We start from the raw sequence: 26,328 nt of genomic DNA, 5'->3' as shown, positions 1-26,328 counted from the left end.
AACAGGAATATACAGCTTTTAGAAACACCAGTTATGATGGAATGCAACTCCCATCACTTTTAGCGTGAGTAAACTAATCTGTATGTGACCTATAGCAGTTGGTGTGTCAAGGGGTATTGTATCTCTGTAAATAATACAGTGCCTAGAGTCCACCTAATGAAAAGATGGCTAGTGAGCCTGATGGGAGTTGCTGTCTATACCAGCTGAAGTTTAGTGCTTTGTAGATCAGTGGCCACATTGCATTGTCAGACATGAAGTATTGCAGGCTGTGAAGATCAGCTATCACCAGGTCTGGATATATTTCATTTGTACTGACAAGTGAGATGCATTAGGGTGTTTTCCATAGTCAGTGAGTGAGTCTGAGCTTTCTCCTTGTCTGCCTTTTGGCAAGGTTCTGTGTTGTGGTAGAGAGCTCAAGTCTGCTTGCTGAGCGCTCAGTGTGTGTCTCTCTGTGAGCAGGGTGGATGTGTACAGCAGGGGCAGCAGCACGGAGAGCCACAGACACACACACTCGCAGGCAGCAAGCACAGGGAGGCTCCAGCACATAGATCACTAAAAAGCACAGTTACGCTCTCTGTGATAGTCTGGATAGGCTGATTCTGTGGAAGTGCGAGAGGGGATCTCCGCCTGCACTCCTCATTTCACCCTTATTTCCCTCCTCCCTGCCGAACTGCTCAGAAAGACAACATCCCTCACATCCCTCGCAGTTTAGCCAAGGGAAGTCTAAAAAGACCCAGACAAAAGTATGGAAGAAGAGAGGTAGCTGTGGACTGGATCTCTCTCCCTCTATGTTTAATGACGTTCCATCAATCTCTCCAACATTCTGTCACTCAGGAGACCCTGGACTGTGCATCTCTCTCCCCATTGCCCTTTTACATGTGCTGTCTAGGTACCAAGGCTACAAGCTGAATGATGTGTATCCCCAGCGTGTTGTCCTCTCCTTAGACTATTTTCAGTTCGGTGTCCATCCTTAATTTGGACATCATTGCCATTCTCACCTCCCTGCTCCTTCCATGCCCCCTCCCACCTCTCCCACCATATCTTCATTTTTTTACAACCACATTGTGTGTTGTTGTTTAACATCTTGTTTAACATTTTTTTTTTATTATAAATATATATTTTTGGAGGTTCTGGTGGTGGTGGAAAGGGCAGGGAGCAAGTGAGGGAAAGAGTACTGCTGGAGTCTTTTTATTATCTTCGTAAGTCAATCCCCCCACATCATCGTCATCTCTCTCTCTCTCTCTGTCTCTCTCTCTCTCTCTCTCTCTCTCTGTCTCTCTCTCTCTTTCTCAGCCATCAAACGCCTATAGAACAAGCGTCAAAATCAAAGTGCAGAAGAAGAGGAGGAGAGAGAGGAAGAAACAGGAGGATTATTTGCCAGAGAGGAGGAGTAGAAGGAGCCATAAAAGAAACCCTTACACCTGATCTCATCCCAGCAAAGGGGACCCACCAAGTTCCTGGCTAGCAATAGGGTTCATTAGCTAGAAGGGGGATTGTGTGACTTTGTCAGCAGCTGAGAAGGATCCCAGGACTGTGCGCGCGGGGAGACACAAAAAGGACTACAAGGTCTTCTGCTCAAGCTGTGCTGCTGGGAGAAGATGCTGCATAAACCCGGTGCCAAGTCGGGTACTCTTTTGCCCTGGTTTTATCACGGATATTCTTGGTCTTTGGGAACCCGGGGAGGATTTGGCACGCATTTAACCCTGTGGATATGGCTCATCATGCCTTGCACTGCCATCAGGACCACCGCTAGCCCAAGCAATGAAGGTAAGAGAGCTGCACCAGCCCCAAGGAAGCCCAATGGCACAGCCATGGACATATCATGATGTGGGCAACACAGACAGTCATTACAAGTGTGCAAGATCGCTGACAAACAAACACACACACAGACACACACACACATATCCATCAATCCGAGGGCATAACGAGCCAGACATAAAGAGAACACGTTTATTTACAGATGTGCTGCCTCCATACTGTGTTACTCTACCTAGAACAGGGTAATTTATGTCTGCATCTGCAATAAACCAAATAATGGGTTTTTAATGGCACCAAAGAAACAGTTACATAATGTAGGGGAAAAGCACACATAAATATTTACAGTTCACATTTCCTTGTGAATTCTGGAAAGGCTGAGTGAAGGCAGTGTGCACTCTGTGGACATCAGCCACACATAAAGGAGATGGTATGGATATATGGATAATAAAAAAAATAAGAGAGTTTGAGTTAGTTTAAAAAAAATAATGATTTTAATTATTTCCCTAAATGCTCATAAAAAAGATGTGTGTATAGGCTCAGTTACTGGGAGATTTGCTGTAGAAGGATATCATCTTATATATCTCACATAGTCACCACATTCCAATTGCTAATAAACTTGTTGACATTGTTTAGGCTGATCTCAATTAATAAGGTGATCCTGACAAGTGCACAATGCCTTGTTTTCTTTTTGTAACGTCTAATTAAATCAAAGGTTAGTTGGGGAAATGCTTTTTTTTATATATATCTTCAAATTGCTTGTAAATATAGTGCATTTATGCTAATACAATTACAATATTCTGTCATTGAATGAGTGCACAAATCTAATGGTATAATTGTGCATGTTCCTGATATGATGCACAAGTGTGACTATATGTGCAGGTCCTTATAATATATTCTGCAATTAATTGTTGATGTAACACAGGTGAAGATAGATAGATAGATAGATACATACATTGTGCAGTCTTATTAGAGATGATAATGAATTTGGTCACTGGGTAAGACCAGCTTTGTTGGGATCACAATGTTATACAGTTGTTCTTTTATTATGTAGAATATCTCTATGGTTCTCTGTGAAAATTGGACCAATATTGGTAGAGTATAATAAACTTTGTTTAGGGTAGAGATCAGGGTGCTGTACTTCAATCATGTGCCATTCATGCATCTCCATATATATTTTTTCAATTGTTATCTTAGTTGTTAAGGAAATGTTTAACACTGTTATAGTTAAAGGGAAACAATTACCTTGTCCAGCTGATATACACTGATTATAGTCTGTCTCACACACTTTTTACCTAAATTAGCATTTGTTATTATGTGACTTGACTCTGTGACCCATCTTTGATAAAAGGAGTGCACCAAACATGTTCATCTTATACTTCTGCTGGACCTCTAATATCAGCAAGAGCATTTTACTATATTTTACTAACTTTTTATGGAGTATACCAGCTAATTAAGACTTTGACTTCGCAAACAACAGTCCTCGCTAGAAAAGATTGGAAAGGTATCAAACATATTGTTTATTGACTGTTCTGTAGCATCTTTATTCTCTGTTCAGGAAATCTATGTTTGTATACTTAACATTGCTTTAAGCATTTTTTCCAAATGACCTTATATAAAATGGGATTTAAATAAAAGATACATGCAGCATACTCTAGCAGTGATTCTAGTTGGGTGCAGGCCAAACTCCTACGTTTTAATACAGAGATAAAAATATTATTTTCTAATAAGACTAGACTACAAGGTAACATTTTAGAAGGTCTGTTTCACATTTGGTACAGTTATAGCCAGTCAGATGTATCTTCTATCTTATGTTGTGGTAGTGTTCGAAAAAAAAAAAAAAATATTATGGACAATCTATCTATATTCTAATTTTTAACGTTAAGCTTTCTGTTTAGGTTTTTTCTTTTTTTTTGTGTTCAACTGAGACTATTTATCCACTTCATAAGTTATAATTAAATTAGTGAAACTATTAGAGTTTGATAATGTATAGGTTGTAAATAAGTTTTGCCAAACTCATGGAATTGCCAAAGCAGTGTTCATATAACCTAATCTAACAGCCGTAGTGGTTACAAAAAGAATGAATTATTTTGACAATGTCTGAAGATCTTGTTGCTAAGTTGCAAGTATGTGTTCTAATTACACGGAACTCAATGGAAATATGCAAAATATAACTTAAATTGCATCTTGAAATGTTTTAAACTCACGCTGGAAAAATATAATTATAATAAATTATAGTTTAAAACAAAGTAAATACATAATTCCTAATTTATGGAATTTACTCACAAAGGTATGATGAGCAGACTTTAGGCCGCAAATGTCCAACTTTGCTGAATTAGGACTATGTCTAATAGGATCTAAATATTGTGTCAGTTGCCATGTCATTTCAATTTAGAGTTTAGTTTCATCGCCAAAGTATTTTATTCTATATTAAATTTTATTTAATACCGGTATATTTGGCAAAATATAGGAATAGCTATACCATCTTGCTCAGGTTTGTCTACAATAAATTATATACATTTATTGCCTCTTTTCTATCTTGAAATAATAATTGTGAAAAAATATAGTCATAAAAAATGACCAAGGGGAGTCCCATAAATTATTTTCATTGGTTGGATTCGTCATTGTCCCGGACTCATCTGGTTTCAATAATGAAATGGCAGAGTACGTCCAATTGATGTAGTTTTGGTGTGTTTGTTATGGTTCCCATAATCGAGGGCATCATTATTACATCTGACCTGTTTATTTTTTCAATAACACTTATTCACTGACATTTGAAATTGTTTTTAACCACACATTGTTAGACAAGTGCTCTCAACAGCAGGCCATTGTGACCAATTATAGCTTAACAGTGCTATAGGTTCACATTGCGGTGAATAACCTTAAATCATTGTGAAACATCTTTTGATTTGAAACGTAGAAGCCAATTATAAGATCCTTTTCCTTAGTGTTTGTTTACCAGACAATGAGTTGTGTGGTGAACCAGAATGTGAATTGCAAAATCAGACTTAAATAGCCAAACTTTGCCTATAGTTGACTTGGAGATTTTTTCCAAATTACCTGTTTTGGCCTAAATTTTGCAATATGGTTTTTAACTGACTACAATTCAATGTGGAAACAATGCCAGGGACTTGTATACAAACAGCATGATGAGTACATGAAAGCAAAAACAAAGATAAATCACTGTTACATAACAACCCATTGGATATGTTTAACAACAGCATTGGTAATCAAAAATCAAATTATAATGTCAGTCTATTCATATGTATATACATGACCCTATACAATAAAGATCAAAATCTAATACTTACAGAATCTGTAGAATTGGTAAAAACCTTCCTCTTTAAACACTCTTTTTGAGTACTTGGACTAATTTCTAAATAACAAGTCATGGTAAATTATAAACCAACAACATTTCAGTTAAATTAATTAGATTGAAAACAAATCTACAATTGAGTTGTTTTCAGCTTGTTTTTTTTTTTTTTCAAATTGAGTAGTTATTAAAAGTTTTTAGTTTACCACATGCAAGTAGAGCCCTTAATTTTAGAAAAAAAAACAAACATGCCAAAAACTATACATTACAATATGAACTAAGATTTAATATATTTTTTAAGAATCTTAATTTTATTTTTTAAGAGCCTTTAATAACACAACAACGTATATAACTAAACAACATGCATTGTTTTTTTCCCTTACATTGTAGTTTTTATATATGTAAATAATATATATATTATATTTTTTTTCCTTGAAATATGTTACATTATTTTTTTTTTCATTTCAATTACTATTTTGTTGTATGGATAGTCACTTCCAGAACAAAAATAAATAAATAATTGATTACAGTGGTGGTTATATGAAATTAATGCATAATTCTTTGCTAGGCATATTTATTTCTTATCAATTCAAATAAAGTTTTTTTTGTGTCGTTTAGATAAAAACGTTTTATTTTCTTTAGAAAACTGCAAAGTTTTACTTTAAAATGTGACGTGGTGAAAATGAGATTTATGTACTGTGTAGCAGTGAAATACAAGCTCAAAGAGATTAAGTTACACGTTCATTTTATTTTCCAGCATCACAAGTAGGAAGGCAAAGTTTAATACTTTAACTGACGTATTATCAGATTTCTATACAAGTTGAAAGTTAGAAGCCCAGTGTCATGTTTATGTGCGTATTTATTGCCTTTGGCAATGACTGACGTTGAGTAGTCTCAGAGAACAAAGATAATGCAACACTTTATTTAAGAAACAAACAACAAAAAAACACTTTGTGCAATAAATCATTTTTTTTTAAATGTTATTTGCACAGGGTTATAAAATTAGTTATCTAACTCATATGAGTTTCTTTTGGCGGTGGTACTGTATTTCAAACTAATATAGTTAAGCTCAAATCTAGCAGAAAAACAATGAAGAAATTTCATTTGTACTGATTGGAAAGCATGAATTACTAGTGCTATACTTTTTATCTAGCATTTATTTGCTGTTTAAAAATTTTTTTATTTAAAACATTATTTTTTTACAGCACTATATCATTAAAAAGTGTTTTTACATTTCTCCTAAATGTTATTGCAAAAACTACGACTATGTTTGATGTACTTTGAACTACCTCTATAAATATTCCATAGAGCAATGGATCAACATAAGTCAGTTTAGAGGCAATTCAGGGCCATTGACTGGCAGAGAATTCTGGGAAATGTAGTACAACAAAACACGGAGGACAGTGATTGCACATCTCTGCTATGCACTGTAAACTTCTTTAAGCACTCTCCCCTTAATAATTTGTTCAAATATATCTTAACTTCTAGTGCATACACCTATGTAGATAGTGAGTTTGACTGTGGTATAGAGAATGTTTTGTTTTTTTCTTTTTCTTTTGAGAAATAATTGTTTAAAGTATTTAAGATTAGTTCAGTAGTTTTAGCTAGCAGTTAAATAACTAATGCAGATACATAATTATTTGTTATTGCAATAATTAGTTTCAATAATTTTCAAGGTTAGTTACAAATTGTATTCTGCATTTTCTATACACATTATCTCTTCTTATTTGTGTTCATTACATACAATCAGTTTTGTATTATTTAGCATGTCCTCAATATATCTAAAAATAAATACTGGAGCGATCTATAGATGCAGTGTGTGTGTGTGTGTGTGCGCAGGACTGTGATATTGTATCAACTTTCTGTTACATCTATCACTACTAATTTTAAATAATGATAAATCTTTTAATTGTTTTTAAAGATCATTGTGGGTTAATTTTCTGTATGTAGTTTAAATATAATATACAATATGCACATTTTGTTTGAAATGTGATACTTGGCAACTAATGTAATACTTCATTAATTTAATATAAAATAATATTTTGCATACATAACATTTTTTATTCTTCATTTGTATTTTTAGTTTTTTTTTAATCTTTACGAGTTTGCAAGTTTTTATTTAACACATAAGTTACAAGGATCAAGCTGTTGCTCAAAAAATATATTGCATTCAAACTTTATGCTGAATACATCTAATATCTTTGTTACAAAGTGACTTTTGAATACCTTACATGACCAGATGGTAAAGGTAAATCCTGTAGGCTATTTTGTGGCTGAAAGAATAGATAGAAGACTAAATAGTCATGTTTTCAGTAGTGTCATTTTGATGGACTGCCTTAGAACCTTGTTTGACAAGATTCAAATCCAAGAACAAAACAGCGACCTGCTTAAGATCATTGTTTTTCTGCTCGAAAGAGGTGTAGTATAGAATTACTATACAAAGATGAATTTATTTTATTACATATTGTTATTTAATCTGTTATACAATCCATGATTGGGTTAAGGAAGACATAGCGGAAGATAAGAAGACTATATTGAAGACTATATTGAAACAATGACATGTTATGAACGTAAATAAATAAATTCACTATATTAAACCAATTCTACACTTGAAGAGATGTTACTATATCAGGGCCCATCCGGAACTAATGAGGTTACGTTAAATCCTAATGTTACAAAACTCTGCTCTAAGCCTATTCTTTCACTCTTAAACCAAGCTGCACAAAAGATGTCCTTTTTTCTGCCAACGTCTCTGCCCTTTATGACCCTATCCAGCTAAAAGCGGAGACAGTCACAAACAAGGAGGACAGACACAGAAGGCCAGAAATTTCAAAAAATGTGTAAGGCTTTCAAGGAGTTTTAGAGAATGAAAACGTTAAACCTTTGTTATGGTAACTAGTCAATAGAAATCAGTAAAATAAATAGGCCTGCAATAATTTGATGGCTTCCTCTACTATATTGAGTCGATTGTAGATTTTCTAAAAAGTCTTAGAAGGACCGTGTCACCAGAATAATGCAAGACAGGATATATTTGCCTTCTGTTACTTGATCAATAAAAATAATACGGTCAAGCCTTCTATTTATCATTCTTGAAATCATTACTGATTTATCTAAATGTGAATGGAATACTTTAACGTCCTTTAACTCTTTCACTAACAAGCGCTTTGCAGAAAAATGACTCCAAGAAACTTTTTTGTGCTCTGCAAAATAATGCCTAAATGGAATTTTTTTTTTAATGTTTCAATATACATGTATATCACATTATTTATGTGCAAAAAATAAATATTTGATGGATTGTCATTTACGGCAATCAATTTTTTATTGACTAATTTTATACACTAATAATATCAAAAGTATTTCTAAACCGCACTTTTTACAGTACTGTATAGAGAATACCAAAAGCATATTAGTACTGCACACTTTAGGTACGCATGTTGTCCTGTGGGTAAGAGAGATATTTATAATAACTACAGCCCCAACCTAACTGTACCTGACTTAATGATATATTGCCGACATTACACAAAATGCTTATAAATATACTATTGTGCTGGGGCCCATTAGAGCAAAGGTCTGATGAGTCAGTCTCCAAACTTTATATCTCTCTGTGAGGGGTAAGCATCACTATAAAACAGCTAAATGCCATAAGAAACATGACTAACTTTTAGCCCAATAGTTTTGTCTGAGCCATTATACAAACAGCCTTAAAACAAAACATTGACTTCATAAAAAAAAATTAATATGGCTCCTGTAGCAAGAGGGGAGAGCCACTGTCACTTACAGACACAAATGCATGGTAAATAACATTATGTAAGGCTTACAGAGAAAACATATGGAAATAAAGTAAAATATAATAAATACTTTAATTGTAGAATATCCCATCCGTGAGTAGCTGTCTGTAACTGTGGTACTGTTTGATGCTGGATGTGATCATTCTCGTGCACCCTATATGGATAACAAAATTGGATTCTCATGGTGGTCTGCTATATGGTAGGTGGGTACTCCATAGTGACTATTATGCTGTGCATATGACCTTATCTATTGTGTGTGCAGTGGTATTGTATGGCTACCTTTCTGTCTCTAGTGTTGAGGCGTCCTTTTATTGAGTCCTATGTGAGAGCCACATAAAGAGAAAGGTTTATTTTCTCAAAGTACCGTATATACTCGAGTATAAGCCGAGTTTTTCAGCCCATTTTTTGGGCTGAAAAACCCCAACTCGGCTTATACTCGAGTCACTGTCTGTATTATGGCAATTTGCATTGCCATAATACAGACCGGGGGAGAGGGGGGCTGGCAGAGCTGTAACTTACCTGTTCTGCAGCTCCTGTCAGCTCTCTCCTCCTCTGCGCCGTCCGTTCGGTCAGCTCCCAGTGTAAGTCTCGCGAGAGCCGCGGCTCTCGCGAGACTTACAGTGTGAGCTGATAGAAGGAGCTGCACGGACGGCGCAGAGGAGGAGAGAGCTGACAGGAGCTGCAGAACAGGTAAGTTACAGCTCTGCCAGCCCCCCTCTACCCCCCACTGAACTGCCATGGACCACCAGGGAAGGAGCCCCCCTCCCTGCCATATATCAAGCAGGGAGGGGGGACGAAAAAAAATAAATATATAAATAAAATAAAAATAATAATAATAAAAAAAAAATTAATAACAAAAAAAAGGGGGATAAGGACCACTATGGGAGGGAGGGGGGGGTATAAGGACCACTATGGGAGGGAGGGGGGGATAAGGACCACTATTGGAGGGAGGGGGGTATAAGGACCACTATGGGAGGGAGGGGGGGTATAAGGACCACTATGGGAGGGAGGGGGGGAGATAAGGACCACTATTGGAGGGAGGGGGGTATAAGGACCACTATGGGAGGGAGGGGGGGTATAAGGACCACTATGGGAGGGGGTGGGATAAGGACCACTATGGGAGGGAGGGGGGTATAAGGACCACTATGGGAGGGAGGGGGGTATAAGGACCACTATGGGAGGGAGGGGGGGGGGTATATGGACCACTATGGGAGGGATGGGGGGGGATAAGGAACATTATGGGAGGGAGAAGGGGGATAAGGGCCACTATGAGAGGGAGGGGGTGGGATAAGGACCACTATGGGAGGGGAGGGGGAAGTAAGGACCACTAGGGGAGGGGAGGGTAAGGACCACTAGGGGAGGGGAGGGTAAGGACCACTAGGGGAGGGGAGGGTAAGGACCACTAGGGGAGGGGAGGGTAAGGACCACTGGGGGGGGGGGTGAAGGAACACGGGGGTAGGGAGGTAAGGACCACTGAGGGAGGAGGAGGGGAAGTCAGGACATATGGGGGGGGGAGGGGGCGGCAAAATTTTTGTTGCCTACGGCGGCAAATATCCTTGCACCGGCCCTGCACACACTGCATTCACACACTGCATTCATACACACACACACTGCATTCATACACACACACACTGCATTCATGCACACACACACTGCACTCATACACACACTGCACTCATACACACACGCTGCACTCATACACACACGCTGCACTCATACACACACGCTGCACTCATACACACACACATACGCACACACTGCAACACACTGTAAATAAATATTCAATTAATATATTTTTTTTAGGATCTAATTTTATTTAGAAATTTACCAGTAGCTGCTGCATTTCCCACCCTAGTCTTATACTCGAGTCAATAAGTTTTCCCAGTTTTTTTGGTTAAAATTAGGGGCCTCGGCTTATATTCGGGTCGGCTTATACTCGAGTATATACGGTAATAGGATGTGTATTCTGAACTGTCTGTATAGGGGCAGTGCATGTTGGTGTGCTCAGGAAAAGGACCACAATATCACTGGAGATACCTGCTAGTACTTTCTGTAGAGTGGGGACTTGGAAGACTCCTTTGGCCAGAGTCGTTTTGGTTATTTTTTGATTCTTGTTTATAGACAGGAAAAATAAAAATCTAAAATCATGTACATAAAAAAATGCAGTGGAAAAAAAAAAGTTAAGATAGCTAAGATAAATTGAAGTATATGAATACAATAACGATCAGGCTCTTTGACATATTCTCAGCAAATGCTGTGACCCACTAACTCTATACTCTAATCCCCCAACAATTACCCCAGACATGTATGCCCCCATATTGCCCTATTCCCCATAATGTTACTTAGCACCATGTGTGTCACTTATGAACATGTATTTTGTTTGATCCCATACAAATTCTACATATCTACATACATTGTCCCTTTGTATTTCTATATTCCCTCCACATTGCCCCCATATTACTGCTTTTTACAAATATACCCAAGTACACAAAGACACACAATTCCTCTCTTTTCCTTACTTTCTCTTCCCTCTCTCTCACCACCACCTCTAGGTGTTCAGCGGTGGGGTAGATAGTTACTCACAATGCTGTGTCTCCAGGTGCTTTCTAGATATAACAAGGGCACATTTTGGGAACAAAATACATTTTTTGATAAACATAAAAAAATAAATAAAATAAAGTTGCCAATACATGATTCTGTGATATGTAAGCATGCTATTTAAATTGTGTATACATCATTTTGAAGTGAAGAGCTTAACCACGTCAGCATAATCAGGGTCATAAGACCAAAGAACCAATTAGCTTAATATTAGTTGGTTCTCAATAGTTCTTTTGGTTTTTGGCCTTACGAAGATAAAACCTCAATATATAATGTTAGTCCTTTGTTTCCATATGCTTTTAAGGACTGTCCTGTTTATGTTGATACAGTGAGGGAAAAAAGTATTTGATCCCCTGCTGATTTTAAACGTTTGCCCACTGACAAATGATCAGTCTATAATTTTAATGGTAGGTGTATTTTAACAGTGAGAGACAGAATAACAAAACAAATTCAGAAGAACACATGTCAAAAAAGTTATAAATTAATTTGCATGTCAATTAGTCAAATAAGTATTTGATCCCCTATCAATCAGCAAGCTTTCTGGCTCCCAGGTGTCTTTTATACAGGTAGTGAGCTGAGATTAGGAGCACTCTCTTAAAGGGAGTGCTCCTAATCTTAGCTCGTTACCTTTATAGAAGATACCTGTCCACAGAAGCAATCAATCAGATTCCAAACTATCCATCATGGCCAAGACCAAAAAGCTGTCAGGGACAAGATTGTAGACCTACACAAGGCTAAAATGACCATAAGACCATAGCCAAGCAGCTTGGTGAGAAGGTGACAACAGTTTGTACAATTATTCGCAAATGGAAGAAACACAAAATAACTGTCAGTCTCCATCAGTCTGTTGCTTCATGCAAGATCTCACCTCTTGGAGTTTCAATGATCATGTGAATGGTGAGGAATCAGCCCAGAACTGCACGGGAAGATCTTGTTAATGATCTCAAGGCAGCTGGGACCATAGTCACCAAGAAAACAATTGGTAACACACTACGCCATGAAGGACTGAAACCCTGCAGCGCCCACAAAGTCCCCCTGCTCAAGAAAGCACATGTGCAGCCCCATCTGTTGTTTGCCAATGAACATCTGAATGATTCAGACAAGAACTGGATGAAATGTTGTGGTCATACGAGACCAAAATCAAGCTCTTTGGCATCAACTCAACTTGCTGTGTTTGGAGGAGGAGGAATGCTGCCTATGACCCCAAGAACACCATCCCACCATCAAACATTGAGGTGGAAACTTTATGCTTTGGGGGTGTTTTTCTGCTAAGGGGACAGGGCAACTGCACTGCATCAAAGGGACGATGGACAGGGCCATGCTCCATCAAATCTTGGGTGAAAGCCCCCTACCCTCAGCCAGGGCATTAAAAATGGGTCGTGGATGGGTATTCCAGCATGACAATGACCCAAAACACACAGCCAAGGCAACAAAGGAGTGACTCACGAAGAAGCACATTAAGGTCCTGGTGTGGCCTAGCCAGTCTTCAGACCTTAACCCCATAATAAATCTGTGGAGGTAGGTGAAGGTTCGAGTTGCCAAACGTCAGCCTAGAAACCTTAATGACTTGGAAAGGATCTGCAAAGAGGAGTGGGACACAATCCCTCCTGAGATGTGTGCAATCCTGGTGGCCAACTACAAGAAATGTCTGACCTCTGGATTACCAACAAGGGTTTTGCCACCAAGTGCTAAGTCGAAGGGGTCAAATACTTATTTCATTCATTGACATGCAAATCAATTTATTTTTATTGATTTTCAGTAGTAAAAGTATAAAACATACAATGTAATATAGTACAAAAGTGATTATTACAAACACTTCAGGGTTATCAAATGACATACATAACCGGTGTTATATGAAAACATTTGGGGTCAAGTGGTCTTCAAGGTGTACAAGGCTCGCGTCCCTTTTTTGCCTGTTAAGCTTGGTATTATTACTTTGTTGTTGATGATACATAGATGAAAATAAACATAATGAACCTAAAAATAGTAAACATAAGAAACTTAAAATCAGAGAACTTAGAAATAGTTTTTTGGTGCATTTGTTAGGTTTTGTTGTATGTGTTCGGTACAACGTATTTTCTATATATGGTACCAGTGTGTGTGTGTATCACATATTTCAGGTTGCCTGGGTCCTGTGTCTCGACTCCAGGGAACCTTAATCGTATTGGCATTCGCTCGTAATTAGCCTTCTAGTGAATTGTGGTGAATTGTGTCATACATCAAGGGTTAGTGTGCATCTGCTACTGGTGCTGTGAGTGTGACTTTCCACGCTCTGTCATATGTTCGGTCCACCTAGCCCATATCGATGTGTAGTGCGTTGTGTGACCAGACAGAGAATACCTACTTTCTTCCATACCTCTGATTCTCTCAACTCTTGAATACCATGCAAATTAATTTATAACTTTTTTACATGCTTTTTTCTGGATTTTTTTTTTGTTATCCTGTCTCTCACTGTTAAAATACACCTACCATTAAAATTATAGACTGATCATTTCTTTGTCAGTGGGCAAACGTTAAAAATCAGCAGGGGATCAAATACTTTTTTCCCTCACCGTATGTAGTTAGAAGCATTACGACCACTTTGACCAACTTATATCTTTTTTTTTTTTTTTATTTCAGTGCCGAAATTTCAGGCTATGAAACTATACCTTCAGTAATGCTCAGTTAGCCCCAGATACACTTTTTGGGTCATTGTGGTATGAGTTAGTATAATAATGTGAAAGTATGAGCTTCCACTTTAGCATATCACCTTAGATCAGAAGCAGCCTGACAGAATCAGGTTAGTGTCAAACCATTTGTAGACTTCTGGCACTATAACTACGACAGGACTGTGAAGTAGCTATGGTACTTAGATTAATGCATTTTTGCCATTGGTTGGTGTGCTTTATCTGTTTGAATTGTTTAGTCTTAAACTTTCATTCTGTTTTATAAACTAACTGTGCGATCGGGTACTGAGATGATCAAAATAAGCCCTTGTGACATTTCATGATGTTTCATTAGGGTAACTATATCCACAATATTTTCCAGCGTATCATATATACATATTGATGGACAGCACACGAAAAGTGTTGCCCTTTCGTACGTAAAATTTAGAAGCTGCTGTCTGAAAATAAGTCATTAGTCAATGACGAATCAATAAGGCGGCAAATATTGAACATTATGCATACACCTTTCATGTGTTTCTATTAACAAAAGAAGAAAAAAAAAAAAAAAAAAAACTATAAAAAAGATATATATATATATATATATATATATATATATATATCCACAGTAAATGTATCCTTGCACTCACGCTTTAATATCCTACTGCCTTGGTGCAGTGGTATAATTAGTCCTTACAGGGGATCCTGATATATACCGGTAAAGGAAAAATGCAGGCTGTACTCTCTGACTTTAAATATAAAAAAAAACCTCCTTTTGAGTCACTTAATCCTGAGGAAGGTCCCTGCGTGGACCGAAACGTTGATTTCTTGTCACATGGAATAAAGCGTTTTTTTATATTTAAAGTTTAAAATTATATAAACTTATATGTCCTGGTCATCATGCACAGAAATAGAGTGTTTACTTTCTACAAATACATACTTTTGTTTATCGGTTTTAGCTTTGGTAACCATGACCCTGCCTGCATATTAATTTTTTTTTTAAAAGTACCGTGCTCTTTGAATTACATGAAATGTAATATGAAAATATAGAAAAACGCGTGAAAGGTATAATCAAAATCAGAATGAATAAATGAATCCATAGTAGAGTATTTTTATTTTACTAGTTGTGTAAAAACTATTTTACCCAAAACTGGGAAAAAAAGGCACAATTGTCATTTATACAAAAAGGATCGGTGTATATGTACAAATCCTATGTGTTAGTTTGTTCATGTTCAAAAACTTTATTGAAGATTTTTTTCAAGAACATGAGTTAAAAAGTTGCAGTTTCCCTACTGCTGCAATGGATATGACTGAGTAAGGAGCAAGCCTGTAGCTTTTTCACTCGATAAACTGTAGTCATGTGATTCATTCAAACCAATCAAGGGTCAGTCATTGATTCTGATAAGCCTTCCCCTTATCTTTTGCTTGACAGAAGTGTTTGCTTTAAGGATTATAACAAATTTTCCTGCTGCAAAGATAGAGAATAATGAAAGGGTTTTAGAGTGATTAAGATCTGGGGTTTCTTTTACGTTAAAGAAGCCTTGTTTTATTTTTAAATATTTTTTTATTAAAGAAATGACATTACAATATTGTACAAAGAATAAAATTGGTGCGCAAAATTACAAAATTCTTACAATATTATAATTTGAAAAACATAAGAAGAATAATAAAAAAATATTCCATACAGTCCCTTATGAAAGAAAAATAGTGACAATATTTTTAAAATTGCATCTTATAACAAAGCAAAAACACAAAAATCACAGGTGTAAGGTTGAATCCACGTATAACAAGAAAATGATAAAACTATAAAATTCTGCATAATGAACTTTAAAACAATTATCTTACATATTTTCTTATAAAGGAATTGGACAGAGACTAGAAAATATAATTAAAGGAAGAAAATTATTTTTGTTTACAGAAGACATAAGTGAAAAATAGAAAAGGAAACAAATTTATTTAGTTAAAGGTATAGGTATAGGTACAAAAACAAATAAAGGATATGGGAATGGAATTTGGGTGGAAAAAATTAAATAAATAAAACCTTTTTAACACTTACCTTCTGCCAGCACTGAGGTCCCTTAGCATTGGCTTCATCTGTGCCTCCTCCGACATCACCAGTAGGGAGAAGTTTGGGCCACAAGCACCAGCTGAGCATTAGGTCTTTCCCATAGGAAAGCATTGAATCATTTTTGAAGAAATTGGATGTCCTTAAACTCTTGTTGCTGTCTACCAGCCTTAACTCTGCAATATAAACATTGCATTTTCTCTAAAACTGCAATGTTTTGCATTTCAGGGCTAATTGGACAGAGACACTGCAGCCAGACAAATGCAATAAGACGAAGTGGTCTTGTTGTCTAAAGGGTCCCTTTAACACTCCTGGTGATTTGTCCTGGATCCCTGGTGGTCGAATGGGAGAGTCATATTCCCTGGTGGTCTAGTGGCTACTCTGGTGGTCTAGTGCAGTGTTCCCGAACCCAGTCCTCATGGCCCACCAACAGTCCAGGTTTCGTCAGTATCTCCACTGGAATAAAACCGGAAAATACATAAATACTGGATTGTTGGTGGGCCATGAGGACCGTGAGGTCGGCACCTATAAACCAGGAAAATATGAATTCTATGGTAAATTAATCACATGAGACATGTAAAGTTGTAATTTGAAAACTATTCAAAAATATTTTGAAGATAACCTCTGGCACTTTAATTGCTGTGCACCAAATGTTCCATCATCCTCTGATTGTTTGGCTTCACGTTTTAAATGGAATAAATGTCAATAATAGGAAGAAAGCTTCTAATAGCAATGTTTCCTTGCCATGCCAATTGTAACTATTTTATATAAGAATAATGTACTAGTAACAATACCTGTGTGTACACTCCAAGCTTCCTTCATACAGTGGCCCTGGGGAGATCTTCACAGTACTGATATTCAGTGAGTCAGAGTGATTGCTTGGAATCCCGGTAGCTGCGCTCTGACTCACTAGAGAACACCAGATCTCACAGTGCCAACCATAGACCTTTCTCCAAGCCCGTGGCAGGGATGCGGGCCAAAAGAAGCTGCCTAATCGGCGCCCCGGAACTGAATGTCCTAGGCATTGGGCGATACAAATTCAATTCTTGGCAGGCATTAAAAATTGCAAGCCTTGAGAGTCCAAAGCACACAAAGTCTACTTGGCGGGACTAAATTTGGCACTTGCTAAAGGCTAGTAAACATTTTGAGCACTGGTTAGTATGTCTGTGGCAGATTTAATTTATCGAAGGATCATTCACAACTGTATCCCTTCATCCTACAAACACCAAGTTATCTAATTTATGATCTTTCATTCGTTCAGCTCCAAACTATGTGTTTTGCTCTGCTTTACTAGAATCTGCTGATATGTCACAGGCTGTTTAATCTTAATACTTAATATATCACAATCACAAATTTTCAGTGTTGTGTAATTGTGCATTTCATGCACCATTTAAAAGATGCCATCCATTTCTCTCTGTAGGTAAGCTGGATTGTCATGATATAATGTGATATCTGACAACACTACATCAATTTTCTTTGCATAACAAAGTTTGCTTGAGAATTAAACATTTCTAAAGAATTTGTCACACTTCCCAATACATTTTGTTTTCCACTAAGTATCTAGATCATTGTTTTTATAGGTCAGAATGTGTACACGTTAGAATCAGATGATTTGTTATTTCATGCAAATGTCAATAGATTAGTGATTGTATTTAGTTAAAGCAGAAGTGTTTTATGCACAACCTAAAGGCTAATCCAATTCAGGTAGAGGCTATACTATATATTGTTTTAATTCTTCAATATGTTTTTATTTTTAAATTTATATTATATGCCTAGCTATTGGCACAGTCAGAGAATACCATGCTTAATACTTTGTCTACCCCAGTGCCCACGTTTACAGTGCTGTGTAATAGCAAGTAAGCATGTAACAATAATGCCGTCCTAAACACTAATTTTGTGGCTTAATAAATGACATTGAAAATATCTAAGATACCTAAATTGGCAAAGAATCTCCACCATGTTTACTGTTATGGCATTCATTTTGCAGATCAGTTGTAAACTCAACTCCATTCTCTGTTTTTTTTTTTTTTAACATGTTATGTGTGCAGAATGAATAGTATTAATTTTTATATATAATAATGACCGTGATAATAGACATATTGTTGGAAACAATATTTGTTACCTTTGAAGTTTTGCTAAACTCAGCTTAGGACATCAAAATGAAGTAATTTTTCACTTTCTCATAATCCTTCCAAATGTTTGTACAATATTAGCATGAGAAAACAAGGGGATGGCTGCATTCACCCAAACATGCATAAATAGGGTACTGCTGGGAACCAATAAGTAAAAAAAAAAATGAAAATCCAGCGCACTCCCTCATCCACTAAACAGCAACTTTGGTGCTGACAGATTTTGTTAGTTTTTTAAAAACACATAATCTAGGCAAAAAATAATGGGGGTTTAGTTACATTATATGATCATACATTACATAAGCCTGCCACAACATCAGTGTACTCAATCTTTGGCAGGTCCTACTCTAACATTAGGCTGCTAGAGTAGGACCTGCCAAGAATGGGGTATATTGACGTTGTGGCAGGCTTATGCAATGTATGATAATGTAATGTAACTAAACCCCCCATTATTTTTTGCCTAGATTAGGTGTTTTTAAAAAAACTAACAAAATCTGTCAGCACCAAAGTTGCTGTTTTGTGGATAAGGGAGTGCGCTCGATTTTCATTTTTATTCTACAATATTAGCACACATTACTCTTGGTGTCCATTTGGTGGTTTGAAAAAGGTTTATGCCAATTCCACTCCACTAAAATGGCCAAAGCAATTTGCCATGGCTGAATACTCATACTCCCCAGTGCTTGCAATTTGCCATTGCAATGCCAGTGTTACCATTCTAGAACCACAACTTATCAAGTACAATGAATGGCAGTGGTTTTGGTTTTGGAGAGCCCTTTCATCTTTTTTCAAAATTTAGCTCTGCATTCATGTCTGTCTTCTGAACAATCCTATTCAAGCACACGACAGTCAATCAGACCATGCATTTTCATGCGCTCAATGCTTATGCAGATATTTTACCTGAATTGTATAATGCACTTATTCTCCTGGACCTCTGCACCTTTCATAAATCCTGGTACATGTATTTCGCAACAAATAAAACACAGATATAATTATGTGAGTAAGGTGATATTCTATCTACTCCTTCATTCCCCTATTTTTATACATTTTTCTATTGTCACTCATTTTTAAATGTGTAGCTATGTTAGAAGCATTGCTTAATTAATTGAAGTTATACAAATGTGCACACTGGTGAGTTTTAGGGCAAAGTACTGTGCTGTCAATTAATGACGGAAATTCAACAAAAGCTTGCAGTTGAGTTAGTAGTGGTACCTGCCATTGTCCCACATGTGCCAACAGCGGGTATCAAGTTTAAGTTAAACCACTTGAATTGCTAAAAAATCTGAGGCCAATATATTTAGGTAAATATTCTAGTGTCCATATCATTCATGGGGGAAAGCTATTATTGGGTGGTTAATTTTCTAAACTAGCTGTTCTGAACTTTGTTTGAGCTTAGCAACCAACTACCCTATGGAAGGCAAGGCCAGCTATTGTGGCTACTAATTTGACAATGTGATATGGCCGTTCTAACCAACAGGGCCTAATGACATTTGCATATGGTGGGTCCAAACTTAGCAGTCAAGAACCAAAGTCTTGTTTCTGTCTGTGGCTTTGCCTGAAGTTATTTCCAAGCAGATAGTAATGTTACATCACCACAGCCATCTTGCAGATGAATGCAAGCCAAATAGCCTTATGACAGTAATGAATCAATTTTGCTAAATGGGCCTAAAGCTGCGCCCCATTAACTGCCTTCTTAATCCAGGACATGCAACATTTAAAATGAAAAGAGAAAAGAAAAGAATCTACAGTACAAGGCATGATTATTACACCCCATAGCATATTATAGTAAAATAACCCTCTATGGAATTGTCTTGCTAATATTCAGTTTTTCCTGACCTATTCTGCTTTATAATAAACATACTTTTCCTTTTCCTTTTTTTTTTTTTTTACAGAAATGCAATACCTTATTTCTGTTAAACGAAATCATTTGTCATTTGTGTTTACATTATCCTGACTATATTAAAAAAATCTAATAACAAATTAATGTTAGCTTTTTCCATATGAAAAATGAGCCATACTGAGAGCATATTATCACAGTTGCTATGTTCTGTGCATTTTAATGAGTACATTTTCAGTGCAGGATCTTTTTTCCATCTTGCTTCCCGAGGTCAGTGTAATTTTACATTCCCACAATAGCTGAGTATTGAAACGCGTTTGATAAAACTCTGTAAGCACCTTTGCTCAAATACGTTCTCTGTTTTTTACAGCAACTTTATCCGTTTCTCATTTATCAAGCCTTGGACGATCATTTAAATTGCATACATTGCATTCTTTATTGATTTTCTTTTCTACATTAAAGCAAATCTATCAGGAAAAAAATAATTGTTCACAGTAGTTCATTAATAATATTAATCTGCTAATGTAAACAATTAGTGTCAGTGAACTGGCATTTTGATATTAATTTTGGAAAAATTAGGCTAAAAAGGCACATATGGAAATTAATACAAACTGGAGACACTTTGCTAATCCGGCCATTTTAATCTCAGTTCTGTTACTCAGTTCTGTTACTTGGACTGGTGATGTGTGCACAGGTCTGTTTTCTGGCCAGGGCAAACAAAGTATTTGTCTTGGGTGTCACTATCCAGCATTTTTTGCCTCCTCCAAATGCCCTTTCAGACGCCCTCAGTTTTCCTTGGCTTTTACCTGTCATGGAGTACCCAAAAGCTGGCATCCTGGCCACCTTGCCCTTCCCCCCATGGAAGGCAAGTGTGTGCACAATGTAGGCGGGGAAGCAGCTGTAATCTTCTTGCTTTGCTCGCTTGCGTGCTGTCTTATGCTGTCGGGATCTGGAATATGATTTCACTCCAGTCTGAGCATCACTAAATGGGGGCGAGTAGGAAAAGCAAGATGGTTACAGCTCCCTCACCACTTCCATTGTTCACACACCCACCAGGCAGTCACAGCAGCCACACTGGACCCCAGGGACAGAATCCACACTAGACCCCAGGGACAGCATCCACTTCAGCTCTCCCAAAGGTTGTGAGGTTGGGTGGACATAAATTATAAATTAAATAAATAATAATAATGAGTATGTGTGAGAGAATGTGTATATGTCTGTCAGTCAGAGAGTGGGTGTCTGTCAGTGAATGTGTGTGTGTGTGTGTGTGTCTGTGAGTGTGTGTCAAATCAGTGTGTCTGTCATAGAGTGTGTGTGTGTCAGTGTGTTTTTCAGTAAGTGTGTCTGTCAGTGTTTGTGTCAGTGTCAGTGAGTGTGTCTGTGGGTGTGTGCGCCTGTCAGTAAATGTGTTTGTCAGTGTGTGTCAATCAGTGAGAGTGTGTGTCTGTTATGAGTGTGTGTCAAATCAGTGTGTCTGTCATAGAGTGTGTGTATGTCAGTGTGTTTGTCAGTAAGTGTGTCTGACAGTGTTTGTGTCAGTGTCAGTGAGTGTGTCTGTGGGTGTGTGCACCTGTCAGTAAATGTGTTTGTCAGTGTGTGTCAATCAGTGAGAGTGTGTGTCTGTTATAAGTGTGTGTCTCTCAGTGAGCTTGCTAGTGAATGTGTGTGTGACTACCCGAGTGTGTCAAATCAGCAAATGAGTGTATATATATCTGAGAGTGTGTTTTTGTCAGTGAGTGGTTGTGTCAATGTATGTATGTCACTAACCAAGTGTGTGTTGTGTGTATGTGCATCAGAAAGGGCGTGTTGGTTAAACAGTGTGTGTGCCAATGGGGTCAATGAGAGTGTGTGAGCTTAAAAGAATGAAGTACAAAGAGGTGGAGTTCTAACAGGAAAAGATAGGACCTAAACAGAAAAAGGTCTGGCCTTGACAAGGAAGGGTGGGGCAAATTTAGACTAGTGGTTTGTCCAAGTTTAGTCATGCCTAGGGCAGCACAAAAACAAAATAAAACACTGTGTGTGCAGCGTAAGAAAAAATCTAAAAAGAATAAATAGCCTACGATACTGTTTCAGGCTATCAGTGATGACATCTTCCCAAGATGCATCATCTACAGTAATTCTGTTCAAATACACAGCTTTTCACAGGGAATCATGGGAAATTTAGATTATTTTTTTTTCAATCCAGTATCAGCTTTTCATTCAAAACAAATACATTTTAGTATTTTGATATTATTAATAAAGTATAAACAGCGGCAACATTTATATGAAGCGTAAAGAGGCTGCACACAAAACGTTTTACAAAATCAACACAAGCAGCCCAAAGTGTAGCTCCAGGATGCCTAATTGAGAGCTCTGAGATGCTATCTTAAAGCTGGAGTAATTATTACAAATCGCTGAAGTTCTAAGCTACTCTCAGAGCTGTGAGTGGCTGGAGATTGCAGTATTAGCAAATTCGCAGTTAAGTAAAGTTGTGATGGTGCATAGAGTATCCCTTTAAGAGTGTGCTTTAGCCGAGCTCAAGCAATAGACCTTCTAACTGCAATATAATTTTCACAAGCAGGTTGTTTTTAGCTTTGGATAAAATCTTCCAGGGAATAGACTAAAATACGCTTTATATTGTGTTATATTGTGGCATTATTGTTAATGCCAGATCTCACACGTGCGACAGTTGTAGTTTATCTTTAAAGCTTTATTGTACACATTGCCAGTCTGTTTTAGTTAACCATCTTTTAAATAGCCAGAAGTAAAAATAGCAAATACATATAACTTAATGCTAACAGACTTAAATCACAATATTGACATGTGTATGAAACATATGTTCTTTATTACGGAGAGAAACCTTGCTTTGTGTAATAAATTTTTCTTATTGTTCTTGTAGTGACTATATTTTATCACTGCCATTCTGAAAATCTGCAACACTTTTGCATGTTGAATCTTTTCTTGATTTACATTGAAGAATTGTCACACCTTTTGCAGTTGCGTACCCTTTTGCCCCCTTGAAAAATACTGCCTTTGTGTCAGTCGGAGGTGGAAAATAAAATCTGTCAACCTTACCCCATGACATCTGCAGATGGTGATCCATTTCTGTTTTTACTAATTCTGCTTATGAATCATTGCTTCTGGGAAATAAAATCTCTTGCAGCTGAGAATATATTGAGATACTAAAATTGTAACACTGACACCGTGGGGACTGTACATTGACATCCAGATAATTTAGGATCTCATATTTGCTGATAGTAAAATAAATGTTCTGATAAAGTAGAAGGGCAGTTGCCTTGGTTGCAAAATCGTAATTTGGAAGCGGGGGATATCTTTTCTGAATGGTAGTTTATCATATCATTATACTTGTATATGGATGATCCAGATCCAAATAAGGACAGATTGTCCACTCCTGGTTTGTGATATGATGTTAGTAAGTTTCTAGCTATGTCAAATGGACATTAGAAAGCGAATGCCATGTGGTCATTTCATATTAATCTAGAAACACAAATTAGTAAAATGCGTATGGCACTTGATTTTCTACTATTATTAATATTTTCAAGAGCAGGAGAGCAGGAGATCTCAAAGTCTATTTATCTGAGGTCCACTGGCCAAGATGTTGTCTTCCATTGGGGGCCAAAGATCCATTGTTCATGCCCTTACTCACAGATCAGTATTCCCATACACACACAGCAAACAATACCATATATACACAACTACACACTTCACAGCAACACACGCATAACATATGCTGTAACACGGCTGGGTTTTTGATGGGTGATGCTTTCAATGCTGGGCGCGCCAGCCAGCCTCCACAGTGAAGGTCTGCCAAAATACTAGAACGTCACTGGTGAAGGCAATCACTGTTCCTTAGCTTGCCAACCTTCTCAAATACAGCAAATGAAACATAGGACATAGAGAGGTATGCTCAGGAATCTGACATAACTCCCTATTCTGGGATTGGTGGCTCTGGGTCTCATTGAAGAATTTAGAGGGTTAGCACTCTGCTCTAGAACATTTAGATCAAGATGTGGTTTCTTCAAAAACATTTGAGCTGATTTTTTGTTTTGAGGTGACAGGTGAAATAGCTATCTTGGAGAAAAAACTCAAAGTCGGCTTTTCCATAAGAGTTATTTAAAAAGTAATCTGATTTACACTGACCATGATGATTCAAATTATGACTTTAAAAATGTACAGCAAGTCAGATATTTAGTAAGCACCAGCTCATGCCTAAAATAAAGTGAGTTATTTTGCTTGTTTAAAAGGACACTTGTGCCTGCAGGCATTTTAATGTAACACTGCCTTTTCACAATACAATTGTATTCCTGACACTATAGTGTTCCTTTAAGAACCACTGTATGAAAAACCCTTGAAATGGGTAAACCATTAAACAAATAATGAAATAATAATAAAACAAACTATAGAACACCCTAACAGACAGTTACATTCAGATATCTAGTGTCACGGTTCCGGGAACCAAAACACACAGACAGATCACAAACAGAAATATTTGTAATTACCGGCGCTCAGAATGGCCGGGCTATGCAAATAGAGCAGAGTCAGAGTACAAGCCGAGGTCAGAGGATTACAGAGATGAGGAATAATGATTAAACGAGCCGAGGTTAAAGGATTGGAGAGAGCAGGAAAAACGAGAGACAAAGCCAAATACAGTAACAGTCATACAGAGAGAACGCACTATTGGGCTAAAGAGAGACCACAACAGGGCAACAAGGTACAGGGAAGGTAAGCCCTAATAAGCATAAGCTATTTCTGATTGGTTGATTTCCACTTTTAATGATCCACAACACGTGGGGAGTACTTGACCTTCCCACTTTGAACCTTGACGTCATTATCGTGCGCCGGGTAGGGTAGCTCATTCGGGCGCATAGTTAAACATGCTGCAAGCAAGCGAATGCCGGCAGGGTCCGCGGACCCCGAAGCCGCCGTGGAAGGCAAACGGGTAGGGTGCCTGACATCTAGTCCTCATGGGTAACTGATGGGATATACTTGAGATATAGTTCTTGTCACAGTAATAGCTGATCATTTGCCAGCAATTCCTGATTTACTAAACAACTGGAATAGTTAGTTGTTTTTTAAAACAAGTTTTTTAAAAAAAATAAAAAATAAAAATAAAATACACTTTTTGGGGAAAAAAATGCATATTTCAGAAAAAAACTCTTTTTTTTTTACATGGTACATTTGGGATAGCTTTGAAACAATAACTAAGATTTTGTTTATATTGACATGACATGAAGACATCCCTTGCACCTGACTGTCTATCAAGTAGCAATATGATTATTAATTCATTAGTATTACAGCCTGCAGCACACAATTATTGTATGTCAATCACAGCTACAGATCGCTGTTTGGTACATGGATTTCTGCTGCGTTTAATGCGACATAGATAGCACTTTTTTTTTTTCTTCATTTATATACTTATTTCAGGGAGGCACCATGTAATTATTTTGCTTTATGAAAGGGATTTGTTCAGATTTAATTTTGATCTGAATGATTATTTAGATTGCAATGGGCTTTTGCATCGTTGCATTTTTTCATTTACTTAATAGAAATGGGTAAAATGAGAAATGAATGGAAATTACTAGGACATTACCAAATTAAATAGGGAGTGATTTGCTTTTCTATTGTTTTCATTACCGTCTACATAGCAGAGACAAAGTCACTGGTTACAATCAGATGTTTTCAAATGCCATGAATGCCATGTTGCATGATGGGTGACACCACACTCTGCAACAGTGAAAGTATTTTACGGACTAAGATTGCGCAATAATGTCAGCACCAAGATTATGCATATCCCTGTCTTCCTGACATTGATAGAAGTTCCACTTCCTGACATTGATGGAAGTTCAACTTTAGTTTTAAAAAATCTTTGTGTTTTTTTTGTTTGTTTGTTTGTTTGTTTAATTTATGCATATGCATGTCTAAACTAAACAAAAATAAACACATATAAAGGTGTAGCTTAAAGGGTGATTTTAAGCACCATGACCACTTTGAAGTGGCCATGGTGCCTTGAGTTTGTATGTGCAGCGTCTTGCTATGAGTTTCCAGAGGTGTAACTCCCCTTCTCTGGCACCAACATTGGGGCATCAATAGCCAGCTCAGAACAAGAGTTCAGGGTGGCTGACACAAAAAAGACAAACTCACTTAGATGCCAAATTTGAATAGAAATAATTTTCTATTCAAATTTGGCATCTAAGTGAGTTTGTC

The 26,328-nt window shown here is 37.2% G+C and overlaps 1 protein-coding gene across 1 annotated transcript in view; it reads left to right on the top strand.

Moving 5' to 3' along the window:
- Positions 1-1,293: 1,293 nt before the first annotated feature.
- The window catches only part of EPHA5 (EPH receptor A5), a 260,679-nt gene continuing 235,644 nt past the window's right edge, over positions 1,294-26,328 (top strand). The window contains exon 1 of the mRNA XM_063458735.1: positions 1,294-1,767. Within this exon, the coding sequence (XP_063314805.1) occupies positions 1,599-1,767 (169 nt within the window). The 5' untranslated portion in view covers positions 1,294-1,598. The remainder of the gene's footprint in view (positions 1,768-26,328) is intronic.

The sequence above is a fragment of the Pelobates fuscus genome, chromosome 6, assembly GCF_036172605.1.
Source record: "Pelobates fuscus isolate aPelFus1 chromosome 6, aPelFus1.pri, whole genome shotgun sequence".
In the NCBI taxonomy this organism is placed as follows: Eukaryota; Metazoa; Chordata; class Amphibia; order Anura; family Pelobatidae; genus Pelobates; species Pelobates fuscus.
The sequence above is the reverse complement of the archived record's forward strand: the minus strand, read 5'-3'. Positions and strand labels throughout refer to the sequence as shown.